This window comes from Marmota marmota, unplaced genomic scaffold (genome assembly GCF_001458135.2).
Source record: "Marmota marmota marmota unplaced genomic scaffold, marMar, whole genome shotgun sequence".
NCBI lineage: Eukaryota > Metazoa > Chordata > Mammalia > Rodentia > Sciuridae > Marmota > Marmota marmota.
Window position 1 is genome coordinate 2,659,042 of NW_026000101.1, and position 16,103 is coordinate 2,675,144.

General features: G+C 37.4%; 1 protein-coding gene across 3 annotated transcripts in view; it reads left to right on the forward strand.

Moving 5' to 3' along the window:
* The first annotated feature begins 6 nt into the window (after positions 1 to 6).
* Positions 7 to 16,103, forward strand: part of Ecpas (Ecm29 proteasome adaptor and scaffold) — a 109,575-nt gene continuing 93,478 nt past the window's right edge. The window contains exons 1-2 of one of the 3 annotated variants that reach the window (XM_048783214.1): positions 153 to 167; positions 6,823 to 6,926. In XM_048783214.1, the coding sequence (XP_048639171.1) occupies positions 6,905 to 6,926 (22 nt within the window). In that variant the 5' untranslated portion in view covers positions 153 to 167; positions 6,823 to 6,904. Of the gene's footprint in view, positions 168 to 6,803; positions 6,927 to 16,103 lie in introns of those variants that run through there. The other 2 variants (XM_048783213.1, XM_015492205.2) reach the window with 2 other exon arrangements.

The window sequence follows — 16,103 nt, forward strand, 5'->3', positions numbered from 1 at the left end:
GGGGGAGCCCGGCCCCCTGCCCGCGGTGCCCGGGGTGGCAGGCGGCCGGAGCCCCGGGGTGATGGGCAGCGCCGGACGGTCCAGTTGGACCCTGCCATGCCTCTCCTCCTCCCCGGTCTTGACTGTTGGGCGAGTTCTGGAAATGGAGCTTCCAGGAGGGGGAGAAGGTGCCTTTCTGTGACACACTAGAAATCAGTCGAAAGGTCACGGAGAGGCGGTGACCCTTAGTAGGAGCCGGGAAGGCAGAAGGGCCTATAGGGTCGCTCTGCTAGTCACAGGAGAAACCACGGGGTGACAGCGCTGTCAGAAAGGAGAACCAGAGCATACTCGACCCTAAGCGTTGCAGTTTTCCAGGGGACCTTGATCCTTGCTTTCGGAGAGGGGTGGTCACCCTGAATCCCAGGTCGCCCGTCTGCCGCCCCGGTTCGCCTCAGTGCTTTGTGGGAAGTGTAGTCCCTGGGTGTTGCAGGCCTATGCTGGTCATAAATATTCAACTTTCATAGGACAAGTAGGGTAATTTTTGATTGCGTTTTTGGTGGTCGTTTTTGGTGGTCAGTTAGTTAAAATGCTTTAGGTTATTTGCCCCCCTTCCCATGCTGCCCTTTAGTTTATGACAAAAACAAAGGTGTCATTTGGAGATGATGTGGGTTTTAAATGGAAGCATGGGCGAGGTGTTGCAAGCTGGTATTTGTGAAGCTTATGTTGTTAAAAGCTCCTTCTGGATTTCCATATGAAGGTAGTTATAAACTTAATTTGTGTTTCTTTGGTGCTTGGCAGTTTAAAGCTACTTTTATATACATGATCTCACTTTTACCCTCATAACAACCTTGTGAGGCAGGTAGGTGGGAATTATCCTTGTTTTAAAGAGGAGGCAGGTTTACAGAGATGAAGTTCCTTGCTGCTTTGACACAAAACTGGTGGAACAGGAGTACTGTTGGTTTTTTGAGCTGAAATTAACACTTGGTGTGGCCCTGGACAGGATGGAGAGTGTGAGGAGACAAGGTCTCATGAGGTGGTTAGAGGTTGACATGGTTTAATAGCCACAGGGGTTGGTTGCATGTGAATCAGTCCCTAGGGAGCATCGCCAGGCTTTCTGAGGAGATCAGTTCTCTTCTCTGATTTTATTTTTATTGTGGTAAAATACACAAAACAAAATTTAACATCTTAACCATTTTTTAAGTGTACAGTTCAGTGGTATTAAGTGCATTCATGTTGTGCAACCATCACCACCATCCATCTTCAGGACTCTTTGCATTTGCAAAACTGAATTCTGTACTCATTAAACAGCACCTCCCCATTCCCTTCTTCCCCTAACCTCTGGCAACCATCATCCTATTTTCTGTCTTTCTTTGACTACTCTAATTACCTCATCTAAATGGTATCATATAGTATTTGTCTTTTTGTGATTTTTTTTTTTTCAAGATTCATCCACGTTGTAGTATGTGTCCAAATTGCCTTTTAAAGGTTGAATAATATTCCCTTATATGTATACACCACATTTTCTTATCCACTCATCTCTAGGAACATTTGGGGTTGTTTCCAAATTTTAGCTATTATGAATAATGCTGCTGTGAACATGGGTGTACAAATATCTCTTTGAGACCTAGCTTTCAGTTCTTCCTGGTATATGCCCAGAAGTGGAATTGTCACCATACTGGTTTGTTTTTGTTTTGTTTTGTTTTCTTTTCCTTTTTGAGGTGCTGGGGATTGAATCCAGGGCATTGCTCATGCTAGGCAACCTCTTGACTCTGAGCTACATCCCCAAGCCTTGTCACACTGTTTTTCATAGTGACTACAACATTTTACAATCCCCTTAGTACTTCATAAGGATTCCAATTTCTTCACATCCTGGCCAATATTTGTTATTTTCTGTATTCTCAGTAGAACCATCATAATGAATGTGAGGTGGTCTGATTAAAAAAAAAAAATTGGGGTACCACATGCTGTCTGAGTTCTTGTTGTGAGCATGAAATGTTAAAATCTCAATTACCAGTAGGAATCGGAAACAAAATGAGAGGAAGAATTGGATATCATTTTAAAGTTTCAGAGGTATTTATTCAGCATAAATTCAGTATATTCTCAGTTTGCTCCCATATATTGGGTACCTATCAAGATGCTGGTAGTACTTCTGATTAAGGGATTTAATGGCTTTAGCATCTAATGAAAAAGTTAGGGACAGATAATCTAGTTCTAGCCTTTGGCCTGGTGTGGTGTAACTTGCTTTTAGTCTCAAGTTTGCCTATAATCCCAGACACTTGTGAGATCAAGGCAGTAGGATAGGAAGTTCAAGGCCAACTAGAGCAATTTTGTAAGAACCTGTTTCAAATTAAAGGGGGGAAAAAAGAAGAAAAAAAAGGGTTGGGATGTATCTCTTGGTAGAGTGCTTGGTTTAGCATGTGGGAAGCCCTGGGTTGATTCCCTAGTACTGAAATTCTAGCCTTTCCACTATTTTGTTTGGTCAATAATTGGGCACAGAAATCTCTTTTGACTTGGTTTCCTTGGTTTCTGCATTTCTTCAGGAGAGATTAAATACTTGGCAATTGGTACCTTGGACTAACTAACTTGGGACCATATATACGTGTGTGTATGTAAATATGTAGATGCACACACACACACACACACACACACTGATTAAGAAATTTCAAGTGTTTTTATTTTCAGGATGGCTATAATAAAAGGGGATATGGCTGATAAAAGGTGCTTCTTAAAATTCCCCAGAAAAGGAGGCAATTATCTGAATATCTGCTATTATTTTTTATTTATTTATTTTTGAGGTGGGACATTGATGTGTTCCCAAGCTAGTCTTCAAATCCTGGGCTCAAATGATCCCCCACCTCAACCTGTAAGTGCTGAGACAACAGGTGTATGCCACTGCACTCAAGTTGCTATTATTTCTGACTAGTAGATGATAATAGAAGCAAACCTTTGGGTGCCAGCATTGTTTTCTTCATGTAATATTTTATTGTGAAACTCTTCAAAGAGAAAAATTGAAAGTGAATATTCATATACCTACCATCTAGATTCTACTTTTGACAGTTGACCAGCTCTATTAGATCTGTCCATTTTTTGTTCCAATTTTTTCATTAAAAATTTTTTTTGCTTTTACTTTTTTTTATTTTGGAAAAATGCATCTAATATAAAATTCGTCATTTCTAGGTATACAATTCAGTGGCATTAGCTCCTTTCAGTTGTATCTGCCACCATCCTTTTTTTTATTCGGTCCACAGCTCCTTTCAGTTATATCTGCCACCATATTTTGTGGAGCTTCTGAGAAGAGGAATTGATTATTGGGTTTTTCTAATTAATTTAGTTGTATTAAAATTTTTTGGTAGTATCATTGAACAAATAAAAGTTGCCAAAAGGTAGGTAGGCAGGATAATCTTGGGTTGAGTCTTGTTAGAATTTATGACCTTGTTGCAAATCCCATGTAATCTTCACTTTAAATCAGATAATTACGATAGAAAATAGTAAAACTATTTTTTCTTGAGGGTTTACCATGTATTTTGATTGCTTTGTACCTATTTACTGATTGAACCCTCATAACAACCCTAATTCTGTTATTGACTCGGTGATGGAGCTTTCCTCGTTATACTGTCAGGACTTGAACTCTGTCTTTGAATTCAAGTGAACTCTGTCACTTGAATTCTGTCATTCCAAAATTAATGTTAATTGTGCTCTACCATTATATTAATCTTTCTGCAAGGAAGAATGTACAGTTTGTAACAAGATCTGGATAGATTTTTTTTTAATGACTTGCTGCTATCTAGAAGGAATCTCTTATATAAAATATGGCAGTGTTTTGATGTTTGTTGAACAGAATATACTAAATTTTTGGATAAAATATGCCAAAAAGAGAATAATTAGTTCAGACTGTTAAAGGTAGTTCTGAGATCTAGTTTGTAACTTACTTAAGATCTATCTGGCCTGGTACGGTGGCACATGCCTGTAATCCCAGTGGCTCGGGAGGCTGAGATAGGAGGATCTCAAGTTCAAAGCCTGCCTCAGCAACAGCGAGGTGCTAAGCAACTCATTGAGACCTTGTCTCTAAATAAAAATACAAAGTAGGGTTGGGGATGTGGCTCAGTGGTTGAGTGCCCCCGAGTTCAATCCCTGGTTACCCCCCCAAAAAAGATATTTCTATAATTTTCTTTATTTTTGGAGTCATATTTGCAAATCAAATAAAATTCATGCAGGGCAGGTGGCTAGTTTTTCTTCTAGTGTATTCCTCTGTCAGTTCATGGAAAAGTTGACATTATAGTTACATTTCAGCACTGGTCAGAGGTTCCTGACAGAAGGAAGGGAGTATTTGAGACTTGAGACTTTTCACCTGGTAGCTGCTTACTGGTTTCATATTATGGGCTTTATAATTATAAGGTATCCTTAGAATCTGATCTTTGTTGGGATAAAGACAACTCATGAAAGAGCAACAGCCTGTAATCTTAAAGCATACACTATTAAATTTGACCATTTGACATAGCCAGGGGAAACTTGAGTCTCACAAATTGGTCAGATAATCAACATGTAAAATATCTTCTGAGAGAGCCTCTACCAATGCCAGGAATCCCAGTGACTCTTTTAGAGGATGAGATTTAGGAACTGTGTGTGTATCTGAATGTGATTCTGTGGGCCTACTCAAAAAGCTCCAAAGAGATGATCCCTTTAATGATAGCCATACATGCTACTGAGCTGATCCATGTGGAAAGGCACCTTTACATATTGTTTACTTAACCAAACAGTAGGTTAAGATGGAAAATGAAGATGGTATTTTTATTTTTTAATCAATTTTCATTCCATTTTTTTCACTTCTACCCTATTCTATTTTGAATTATGTCTTCAGTAAACTGTGGTATTTAAAAAAGGTCAGTGTCAATAAGAATTGTTGGCACCAGGACTCTGACCTTGTTCAGTAGATGTTAAAATTGTAGACACTGCCAGTGTGCTCAGATGGTTTGATCTAGTTGCTGATCTTTCCTTTAAGCCCTGGCCATTTCTCTGCCCTCATGCTTGCCATCTTTTGTAGCATTTTTTTACCTGCACATTTTCCAATTTAGTAAGCAGACTTTTAAAATTGAGTAAATAATTTATGATCCTGTCTCAGAGGGCTTATGTTAGAGACATTTCTATATCAGCATAAATAGCTAATATGAAGCATGGTATAAAAAAATGCCCAACGTAGATCCTTGGAAACTTCAAGGAATGCTTATAACATTCCAGGGTAAAGCAACAATGGCTTGAATTGAGACATGGAGGTGGGAGAGGATTGTGTGTTTTCAGAAAAAGCTAAGTAAGTCTGATAGGAAAGGAATGGGGATATTACCACTATGAGAAGAAGTAAGAAAGGAGATAAACATCAAAGTCTGAGATGAGGCCCATGCTGCTTTTTTGATTTGGGATCTTGAGCAAATTACCTTACCTTCCTGGGTCTCAATTTCTTTCTCATAAAATTGGGATAACAAGAAACACACATAGTGTTATTAGGATTAGTGTAAACAATTAAGCTCTCTATAAGTTACTTTTAATATTTTTGGTGTGGGGGGGCAATAGCAGATGATGCTGGGGAAGATAGTTTGGGACTAAGGTGTTGTATGAATTCTAGCACAACAAGTTTGGACTTTGTTCCGCAGACAGTAGAGAACTATCAAAGGCCCATAAGTAGGGGTATAAAATGTGTAGATTTGCTTTATAAGGATAACAGCTGCCAGTGGGGTAACACTGATCATAAGGATTCAGAGACCAAGAGCCACAGGACTGATTAGGAGGGCATGGCAGTGGCCAAAGAAAAGAAATTTACTATGGGCCAGAGTAGATGAGGTTATTACAGAAAGGAATGAGTTAGAGATGAATCCAGGAGTCTAAATTAAGAGACTGTACAATGGAAGAATAGAGGAAAGTATAACTTTTAGGCAGATTTAGGGAATTGGAAATAAAAGTGAGAACAAATTTGTGTTCAACAAATATTTGTTGAATAAATGAAATATTGCGGCACTCATGTTGAGTTGTTTAGGGAGACTGTTTGAGACTAAAGCCTCTGGAATCGGAGTCAGAGTCAGAGCTGGTTTTGAATTCTGGCTCTGCTATTTTTTTGGTTAACGTGTCCTTGAACACATAATTGCTAATTTCTGGGCTTTGGTTTTCTCATCTGTAAAATGGGATAAAAACAAAACCAGTCACACAGTATTATAAGAATGGGAAGAGAGAATTCATGATAAGAAATTGGCATAGTATTTGGTCCATAGATTGCAGACGTGTGGGAACTTGGTTCTGAGGCTTGGGAGAGTGTGGAAATGATGATGGAATCATAGGAGTGGATGAATCGATCAGAGAACAGCTGTTTGTGGGCCATATACATTTAGGGTGAGAAAAGCCAGGGAAGGAGATGAGGAAGGAGTGCTGGGTGGTGAGTTATAGGTTACTAAGATTATGACTATTAATCATTTATGTTTTCAGTTGTAATGTCCTAATAATGTGTACATACTAACACTTTTAAAATTTTAATGTAAGGTTTTAATATGTTTATGATATATACACACATGTGATAAAATATGTTGTATTGGTATTGGAGTTTTTTTTAGTCTTCAGTGTATAATTATCATTGTATTTTTTTAAGCATTAGCATTTTCTCAGTAAATTCTGCTTATGGACATATTCTTTATTCTTTCCCAAACTTGGTAATCACATTATTTTTTACTTTTCATTCTGAATTTACAAAACAGGGCATTAAAGATTTTAGCAAAAAATGAAAAGTGCTTATTTAAAAAAAAATGATAGCTATGCGTATAAATCTTTTAATTGTATTTTTTTTTTTGGTGTTCTAAATAATAGATTCTTTATACAATTGCGTATGTACGAGTGGATGAACATACCATTGGTGATCCAGAGGATTTTTGTCAAGATTGGATAAACCATGTATCACATTGATTGTAGAGGTTAGTAGAATTAGTTCCTGAGGATGTGTGCATTTTTTTTGTAGCAGCATTTAAAAATGCATTGATTATCAGGTGGCATTTTCCCCCCAAGATCTTAGGTTTTTTCCTTGCCCTATTTTCTGGCTATCCTGAGAGAATCAGTGAAGTTCATATTAGTTTGTATATGCCTGAAGCCTCTATTCTCTCTGATGATAAACTTTAAAAAAAGAGCAAGAAAGAAGAAAAACGTAAAATTTGAAGATGGTGCTTAGCAGTGTGCACAGGGGAAAGATAATGGGTGCTAGTTTACAAATAACATTATCTGCCACACAAAAGATTTCACATGCTCTAGGAACATACTCGTGGAGTTAATTGTTTTATTTATGAAAAGAGGTATTGAAGGAAGCATTATCATGGTAATTGGATATTCCTGATTCTGCTATTTTCAAAGTGCACTGTGATTTTAAAAAAAGCCACTTAGTTCTTCTTCACTCTGAGTTAGTTCAAGAATACGGTGTGACTTTTACTCTTGGATGGTATAGAATGTCTTTTGAAACCCTGAAAATTCTGATTGTAATTCTCTGATATTAGAATTCAATATCCAGTGACTTCTTGGGATTTTGAAACTTTAATCCAAAAGTGCTTTTTGTTGCTATCTTCTAATTTAATTCTTAGAGTTATTTAACTACTTTTCCCTTAGTATATTCTACTACTTTTTGGTAGGTATAATGTTAATTATGGTTTGTGGTGTCTTAATTCATTTATGTAGAGTTTTGAGGGATGATATATTTTATAATCAAAGTTCAACTTCAGAATAAAATTTGACTTTTTTGTGTTATTTGAGAAATGGAAAATTGGAGGGTTTGGAAGAAATTGTTCAGAAGAGCAATGAGAGTGTTGTTTATTCCTTCCTAGATCCTTGAGCTCTTACAGCTTTTGGGCCTGTGAGAGATGTTTTAAGGCCTTTATGATATACTGAAGACAAGCAGGTCATACCACAAATGCTGGGATTTAAATAGTACAGAAATCAGGAACATTCTACAGTTTACCATCCAAATGAGCTTTTAAAGTAATTAACTGCTTTGGGTAGATTTTTACTATCCTACTCTTATGTAGAATACATTGCTTCCCACAAAGTGGCTTTCATAAAGTAATCCTTTTGCTCATCACCTGATTACATCTGATTTCTAATTTGTGTATCTATCTGCCACCTCCTGGCTCTGGGGGAGAGGGCCTCCTTGGAGATGAGAGCTTGTGGACCTCAAAGTGTGTGTTAGAAGTCTGGCACTTATTCATGACATTTAGGATGTGGATTACTTGTTTTATCACCCAGCCCAACCTTGCCAAGCTACCCCTAGGACTTCCTTCTCTTCCTCAGTGTGTGTATGAGGGGGGTAGAGTGGGTGAGGGTAGAAACAGGATGGAGGCTTGGTGCTAGCAGGGGGAGGGGTAGCCTTGTTGATCATTCACAGGCTAGGACTTCTGTTAGGGAAAGCAAGACTTCTCTTTTCATTTTCCTGCTTAAAGGGCCTAAACACAAGTGTATCTGGATGCAGGGGTGTCCCGATAGGAACATCTGCCTTTGCCTTGTGATGGTGCAGACTAGGGGACAGGAAGATGATCTGATTACCTTAATTTCGGAGAGAAGGGTTTCAGGGTTACTGGCACGGACTGCATTAGCAGAGACCTTCTGTCTAGGACTTAATTATCAGTGAAGGTTTTCTTGCTACCCATTGGGCTGCCCTGGCTTCAGGGAGGCAACTCCCATAGGAACTTGGATGGATTGTCTCGTTCCAGGAATGAATCTTCTCCCCACTTGCAACATATTATATTGGTGGTTAATGTTGGATAACTTAACATTCTCCTTTTAAGGACATTTGCATTTAATTGAGTTCCTTAAAATATAGGATAGAGGTAGAAGCAAGCCTGTACTTAAAATCATAGGATTAGAGCTCAGATTTCATATTTCTAGTCTTCCCTCCCCTTCCCTCCCTGCCTTCCTCCCTTCTTTCCTTTCTTCCTTCCTTCCTTCCGAGATTGAACCCAGAAATAGTGTACACAGATTTACATTCCCAGCGAAGTAGGGCCTCACTGAGATGCTGAGGTTGGCCTCAAACTTGTGATCTTCCTGCCTTAGCCTTCTGAGTCAGTGGGATTACAGGTGTGTATCACCGTGCCTGGATAGCCATTAATTTCTAAAGAAGCATCTTGCTGGCTTCATTTGGATTTTGTCAAGTATTAGAGTGATATTTAGTGATTTGAAATGACATTTAGAAATCAAAAGATGAAGTGGACTTTAAGGGCTAGTACCTGGTTAGATTTATAACTCATAGAATTATCTACTAGAAAACATTGAGAATTATCCACAAAGTCTAGATGCCAGGCAGAGCTCTCTTATTCTTCATAGTTTTAGTCTCAAACTCCTAATTACAGGGATCATCAAAGTTCAGAGTTGCTCATTCTCTTCCTTGATCCCCAGCCTGTTACTTCCAGTTTTCATATAATTCAGTTCCCATATTTAACGTTTGGACTCCCATTTCTGGAAATGCAGCTAACCCAAGCATTCCAAGAGTACACTCTTGAAGATGTGGTGAAGTCATAGGGAGAGGCATTGTTTTAGAAGCACTTGATCTTCTACAGTTTAACTAGTTTCTCCCCTCCCCTCTTCCTTAACCTCTCTTCTCTTCTCCTTTTCACCCTTTTCCTTTCTTTTCTCTCCTTTTTTCTTTCCTTCAGATCAAACCCAGAGCTGCTCATACCAGGTAGGTGCTCTTCTACTGAGCTACATCTCCAGCCCTCTTTTTCTTTTTTTTTTTCCCCTCTCTGTAGTAACTGTTGCACTCCTGCTGATTTGGAGCAGAACCATTCTGCCACATAATCAGATCTTCAGGAATCTCACTTTTTAAATTTTTACAACTTCTAAACACTTGTCATACTATTAAAAAGATATAGTCCCGGGCTGGAGATGTGGCTCAAGCAGTAGCATGCTTGCCTGGGTTGTGTGGGGCGCTAGGTTCGATGCTCAGCACCACATACAAATAGAATAAAGATGTTGTGTCCACCGATAACTGAAAAGTAAATACTAAAAAAAAACTCTCTCTCTCTGTCTCTCTCTCTCTCTCAAAAAAAAAAAAAAAAAAAAGATACAGTCCCTTTTCCAAGTGATTCTAATTTAAAAATTACCAGGAGTCCCCTCCTTTCCTGTACTACAGATGTTAGACTATAGATTTCTAAGTAGCCTTTGTAGTGCAGGAGGAGTTAATACTTTAAACATTCAGCATTTATCAGCAACTATTCTCTGCAAGAAACTGAGTTAAGTGCTGGGATAAAAGAAATTAAGTCACAGTTTCTCAACTTGAGCTGGAGGAAGATGGAAACAAATGAGTAGGCAGTCAGATAGAGTCAGATTCAAATCACACCTCAAATAGTCTAGAGAAGGGAAGATTGGACAGTTACATATTATACAGCAAAAGGTAATTTTGCTAGAAGAGGAATTGAAAAGGGTTGTGAAAGTCTTCAGGGTCAGCATGGAAGGCGTGTGTGTGTGTGTGTGTGTGTGTGTGTGTGTGTGTAGCATGTGGTATTTAAGCTGGACCTCAAGCCGGACAGATTTGGATGTGTGGAGATGGAGGGATGATCTGGAGCAGTTGGGAGAATATTTCCTTTTGAGTGACTTGCTTGGTCAAAATAATTGGGCTGCGAGAATTTATGGCATACTTATGAAGCTCTTAGGATTTGGATTGTTTTTTTGAGAGTGTTTAGAGGCATAGTTGAGAAGGTTCCTTGGAGCAAGATCGACCTATGCTTGGGATGGACTCCCTCTCTGATCTGATATTCATCCTAGGCATAAGGGAGCTGCTTATTATTTTTTTTTTTAAGTGGTCTCTCATGGAAATATATCTTTGTTTTCTTGGTGAAGACATTCCTTTTATATTTGAATGCAGTTGAAACTGGCTTAAGCAAAAAATGGGCACTTACAAGGAATCAGAAAGTCTTATGGAACCAAGAGGGCCTTCCAGAGGTCTTTGGGACTAGGGACTAGAAGCTATTCAGATTTTCTTCTAGCTTCTCTCTGGGCTTCCATGTTTTTCTTTCTTCAGATCAGCTTTCTCTGTTTTTTTTTTTTTTGTTTCATGGGGTAGGCTGCAGATGCCCATGTCATATCTTCTAGCTTGCTTTTTACAGATCCACTCAGAGGAAGCTTGGCATTTCTGGTCCCAATTCTGAATGCTTGAAGAAAAGATGAATTTCGTTAGTGATCCACCCCTCACACATTGGCTGTGGTCAGGGTTCAAAGTCTAATTAGATTTAGTATCTTCTCTCTTAGGCTGTGCTGTAAATTTAGTATACTAGAAGGAGGTTTGGGTTTGTAGGTGGACTGCCACTTACTAGCTTTGAAATGTTGAATATTTTTTTCTAGGCTTTATTTTCCCGAATGTAAACTAGAGCTGATATTACCTGCTTCAGTAGATAGTATTTTAGAGAAAAAATTGAGTTCTAGTGTGTAGTTAGAGGATAAAGATTTCTTTGGGTTCAACTTCTGGTTCTGTGTCTTATTAGTTTGGTGACCTTTGACAAGTCAGTTAGATCATGAAACTCAATTTTCCCTTTATAAATGCACACAGTATCTGTACCACACCAAGTTTTTCTGAGACTCAAAAGGCCATGTGACCTGGCATGCACAAGACCCTGGGTTTGATCCCCAGCATCTAAAAAAATTTTTTTTTTTTTTTTGCATAAAAGGCCATTTGATTCAAATGTACAAATCAGAAGAGGGTAAATAGTATTAGGAAGATACTTCTTTGTGAAATATTCTGTTATGTCTAGTATAATTCTATGGTTACTGGACAGATCATTTAAAAAATATCCTGTAGTTTTAGGTTATTAGTTAATTTATGATGTAATGGACAATGGTCTAGGTATTTTCACCTTTCCTGTCAATTTCAGCTTTACACTGAGACTCTATCCTTATTTATTGTAGTTTTTATTTTTTTGCCAGAGATTGAGCCTGGGCCTCACACATGCTAGGCAAGTGATATACCAGTAAGCCACATCCCTAGGTCCTTACATATATTTTGAAATTTTCTTTTATATGCAGAAAAAGTGATACTATTTGTATAAAATTTATACAAATAGTATAAAAACTGTGAAACCTTTCAACCCCCAAAATAACCATTTTCTCTTTCTTGTTTACGTAAAGTAACACGTACTTTTGAAGTAAGTTAATAATAACCTGGAATTAAACAAATGGAAAAGAATCCTCTGAAATTCCACCACACAGAGGTGATCAGGGATAGTCCTTTCCCTGTTCCTTTTGACAGTTTTTTTTTTTTTTTTTGCTTACTTTCTAAGGAATGTTTTTGATATTCAGGTTTTCCTGAGAAGGTGGTAACATCTAAGCAAATTGATTTGTTGCTTTTTCCATACACACACACACACACATACACACACACACACACACACACACAAGGAATAATGATGTAAGTGAAAAAGCAGTAATTGTAGTTCAAGTCCAGTAGGAAAATAGCTTTTCCTCATTAACTCAGAAGTCTAAGAGTTGTATGTTTTGGAGAGTTCTGAAAATTTGTGTGGGTAGTTTTTATTTCTCATGAATAATTTAACGTTTTCAGAAATACTGATGGCTAAAGGTGTGTAGCAGGGGACCGAAGTCTTTAAGTTTTCTTTTTTTGGTGGTACTAGGGATTGAACCCAGCCCCAAATCCTTAAACTTATACTGATGATTTTTATCTTAGAGGTAGGAGGAGAGAAGATTCTTTCTTTGTCTTTTTTTTTTTGCTATGCAGAGTTGAACCCAGGGGCGCTTAACCACTGAGCCACATTTTCAGCCCTTTTTAAAAGTTTTTGTTTTAAGGCAGAGTCTTGCTAAATTGGTTAGGGCCTCACTAAGTTATTGAGGCTGGCTTTGAACTTGCGATCTTCCTGCTTCAGCCTCCTGTGTTGCTGGACTCCTTCTTTAAAGAAACTAAAGACAAATGAATAATATGAATTAGAGAATTATTTAAAGGAAAGTAAATGAATATATTTACATTCTTAACAGTTTTTTCCCTGATAAATATAATAGTTGACATGAGCTAAACTGGAAATTGTTTTTTTTTTTTTTTTTCTGTGATTTAAGATTTGAGATCAAACGTTCCTGTTTTTGTTCATCTATATACTGCAAGGTTTCTTTCAAGCTTGAATATTTTGGAATTAAAACATTTTGTTCTTATACTTGAAACATGAATTCTTTAAAAACAATTTGTGTATTTTTTTCCAAATAAAAAATTAAATGTATTTTTACTGAAGAATATTTGAAGAGTACATGAAAATGTAAGGAGAAAAATACCTGACAAGAACAATTTAGAGGAGGAAAAGTTTATTTTGGCCCAGATTCCAGAGGTTTAGTCCATGGTCAGCTAGGCTCATTGCTCTGGGCCCAAGAGAGGCAGAACACGGTGGAAAGGTGTAGTAGAAGAGTGCTGCTCCACTCATGGCAGCCACTGAAGCAGAGCAAGGGGGAAGGGGTTACAAGAAAGATGGCCCTTCCAGGGCATGCCCCCAGTGATCTACTTCCTCCAGCCACACCCCACCTGTTTATTGTTACCACTCAGTCCATTCAAATTAGGATGGACTGATTAGGTTACAGTTCTCACAGTCCAATCAGTTTATCTCTCAATGTTCCTGCATTAACACAGGAGCTTTTTGGGTACATTTCATATCCAAATCACAATAGATGTATATGTGTTCTTTTAAAAATAATGAAATATTTAAAGTAAAAAGAGAAGTAATAAGGAACAATCTTATGAAGACTATTTTTTTTTTTGTAGTGCTTATCGATTGAGCCCATACACTGATCATGTTAGGCAAATGCTCTCTGCTACTGAGTCGTTGAGTCGTTATTGCAGCCCTTTCTGAGGACTTATTATTGACAGATGTAAGACTTGACCTATTATTGTCAAGTCTTTATAATTTTTTTAATTAGCTTCAGATCTTTAATTTTTCCTTGCAGTGAAAGTAATTTTCTTTCACTTTAAAAAATAACATTAAAGAGAGTTCAGACTTCCTGTGCTACTTCTTGCCATCTCATTTTACTTCTCCTTTTTTCCTTTCCTTTTTTCCCTTCCACTTAGAGGTTGTCATTCTGTGATGTTTGTATCATATGCCATATATGTAAAATTTAGAAACTTTGCATAAGTGGGTCCATATTGTACATATCTTTCTTTACTTGATCTTAGACAAAAGGCCAAGAAGTCAGATTAAAAGCTTGAAGTCATACTTAAAGCTTTTCCAAGAAAAGTGAAAAGGGAAAATTAAAACTCAACCCACACACAAACTCAAGCACAAAGCATAAAACAGGAATATATTAAAATTAAAAATATAAAAGACTATAAAGCAAAAGAATAAGCATAAAAATCTACATGTCTTTTAACTAAAAATGTACACATTTTTCTGCAACTTGCTTTGTTTCATCTTATATTTTTCAGAAATAGTCCAATTGGCCCATGTGACATGAAACTCCTGTTTATTTCCACTGTTGTATGACAGTGCTATGGTTTCTTTATTTGTTCTTCAGTTGACTGATGTTTAGATTGTTTTCGTATTTTTGCTTTTACTAACCTTGTGGCTATGAACAGTTTCATTCGTGTGTCCTAACTTTATCTCTTTTTAGGAAAAAAATATTTTCCAGAACAGTGCTACACAAAGTATGGTCGGAGGAAATATTTCCTGAGATTAAGGAACTTTCATCAGAATATAAGTATTACTGTAAATTTAACATTTCTTATCCTAGTAAGAGTTTCTGAAGGAAGTAGAACTAAAGAACTCTTTACTCAATAGTTTGTAGATGGGCTATTGATTAGTAGACCTGCAAAGTTGAAGTGCACGTGTCTCTCCAACTTTACTGAAGATGACTTTATTAGAGAAGTGATCATATCAGTGTGTATTCCCCTACCCTCGAGAAAACCAGAATTCCTCTTGGTTTATTTTAAGTCTTTACCAACAGTTGATACTGTTAAATTTGGAAACTTTATTTTTTTGTTGTCAGGCATGCAAAATAGTAGGTCACTATTGTATTAATTGTGCATAGGCTGGGTATGGTGGTACACACCTGTAATTCCAGAGACCAGACAGGCTGAGACAGGAGGATGGCAAGTTTGAGGCCAGCCTCAGGAACTTAACAAGGCCCTAAGCAACTTACTGAGATCCTGTCCCAACATACCAACACACACAATAAAGTGGGCTGGGGATGTGGCTCAGTGGTTAAGTGCCTCTGGGTTCAATCCCTGTACCCCCACCCCCCCCAAAAAAAATTGCGTATGTGTGACTAGTGGCATGGAACATCCTTTTGCATATTATTTGATATTTGTGTCTCTTCTCTGAATTGCCTATTTGTATTTTTTTGTCCACTTAGAAAATTGCATTATTTTTCTTCAGTTGTAATTCTCTATATTCAATTTCTTAGTTAAAAGACATTGTAGAGGTCTGGGGTTGTGGCTCAGCGGCAGAGTGCTTATGCGAGGCCCTGGGTTTGATCCTCAGCACCACATAAAAATAAATAAACAAAATAAAGATATTGTGTCCAGCTAAAAAATAAATATTTTAAAAAAGACATTGTAGATATTTATGCTTATTCAATTGCTTTGTGTAGTCTTTTATATTTTTAATCTTAATATATTTCTGTTTCATGCTTTGTGCTTGAGTTTGTGTGTGTGTTGAGTTTTAATTTTCCCTTTTCACTTTTCTTGGAAAAGCTTTAAAGTCTTGCTTTTATACCCATGTCCTTAATTTACTTGCAAGTGATTTTTTGGGTATTTGATATTTTTTTCCATGTCATTGAATGGTTTCTTTTTTCTCTAATATTTTTTTTTTTGTTTGCTTTAGATGTTGTTGGGGTTTGAACCTAAGTCCTCCTGCATGCTAATAAGTATGTGCTCTACCACTGAGCTACACCCCCTAGCCCTTTGCTCTGATTCTTCATGTAATTTTTGCCAATCTCAAGTTTCATGCATTTCTAGTTCTCTTTCCATGTTCTCTATTTTAGCCTATAGGTTTGTCCATTTCTGTATTTTCATCAGCACAGTCTTAAAATTGTATCCCAGGGCAAATTTAAGGGCTTCATTCGTGCTAGGCAAGTGCCCTACCACTGTGTAGCATCCCCTACCCTTTTCAGTTTTTTTTTTTTTTTTTTTAAGATAGGTT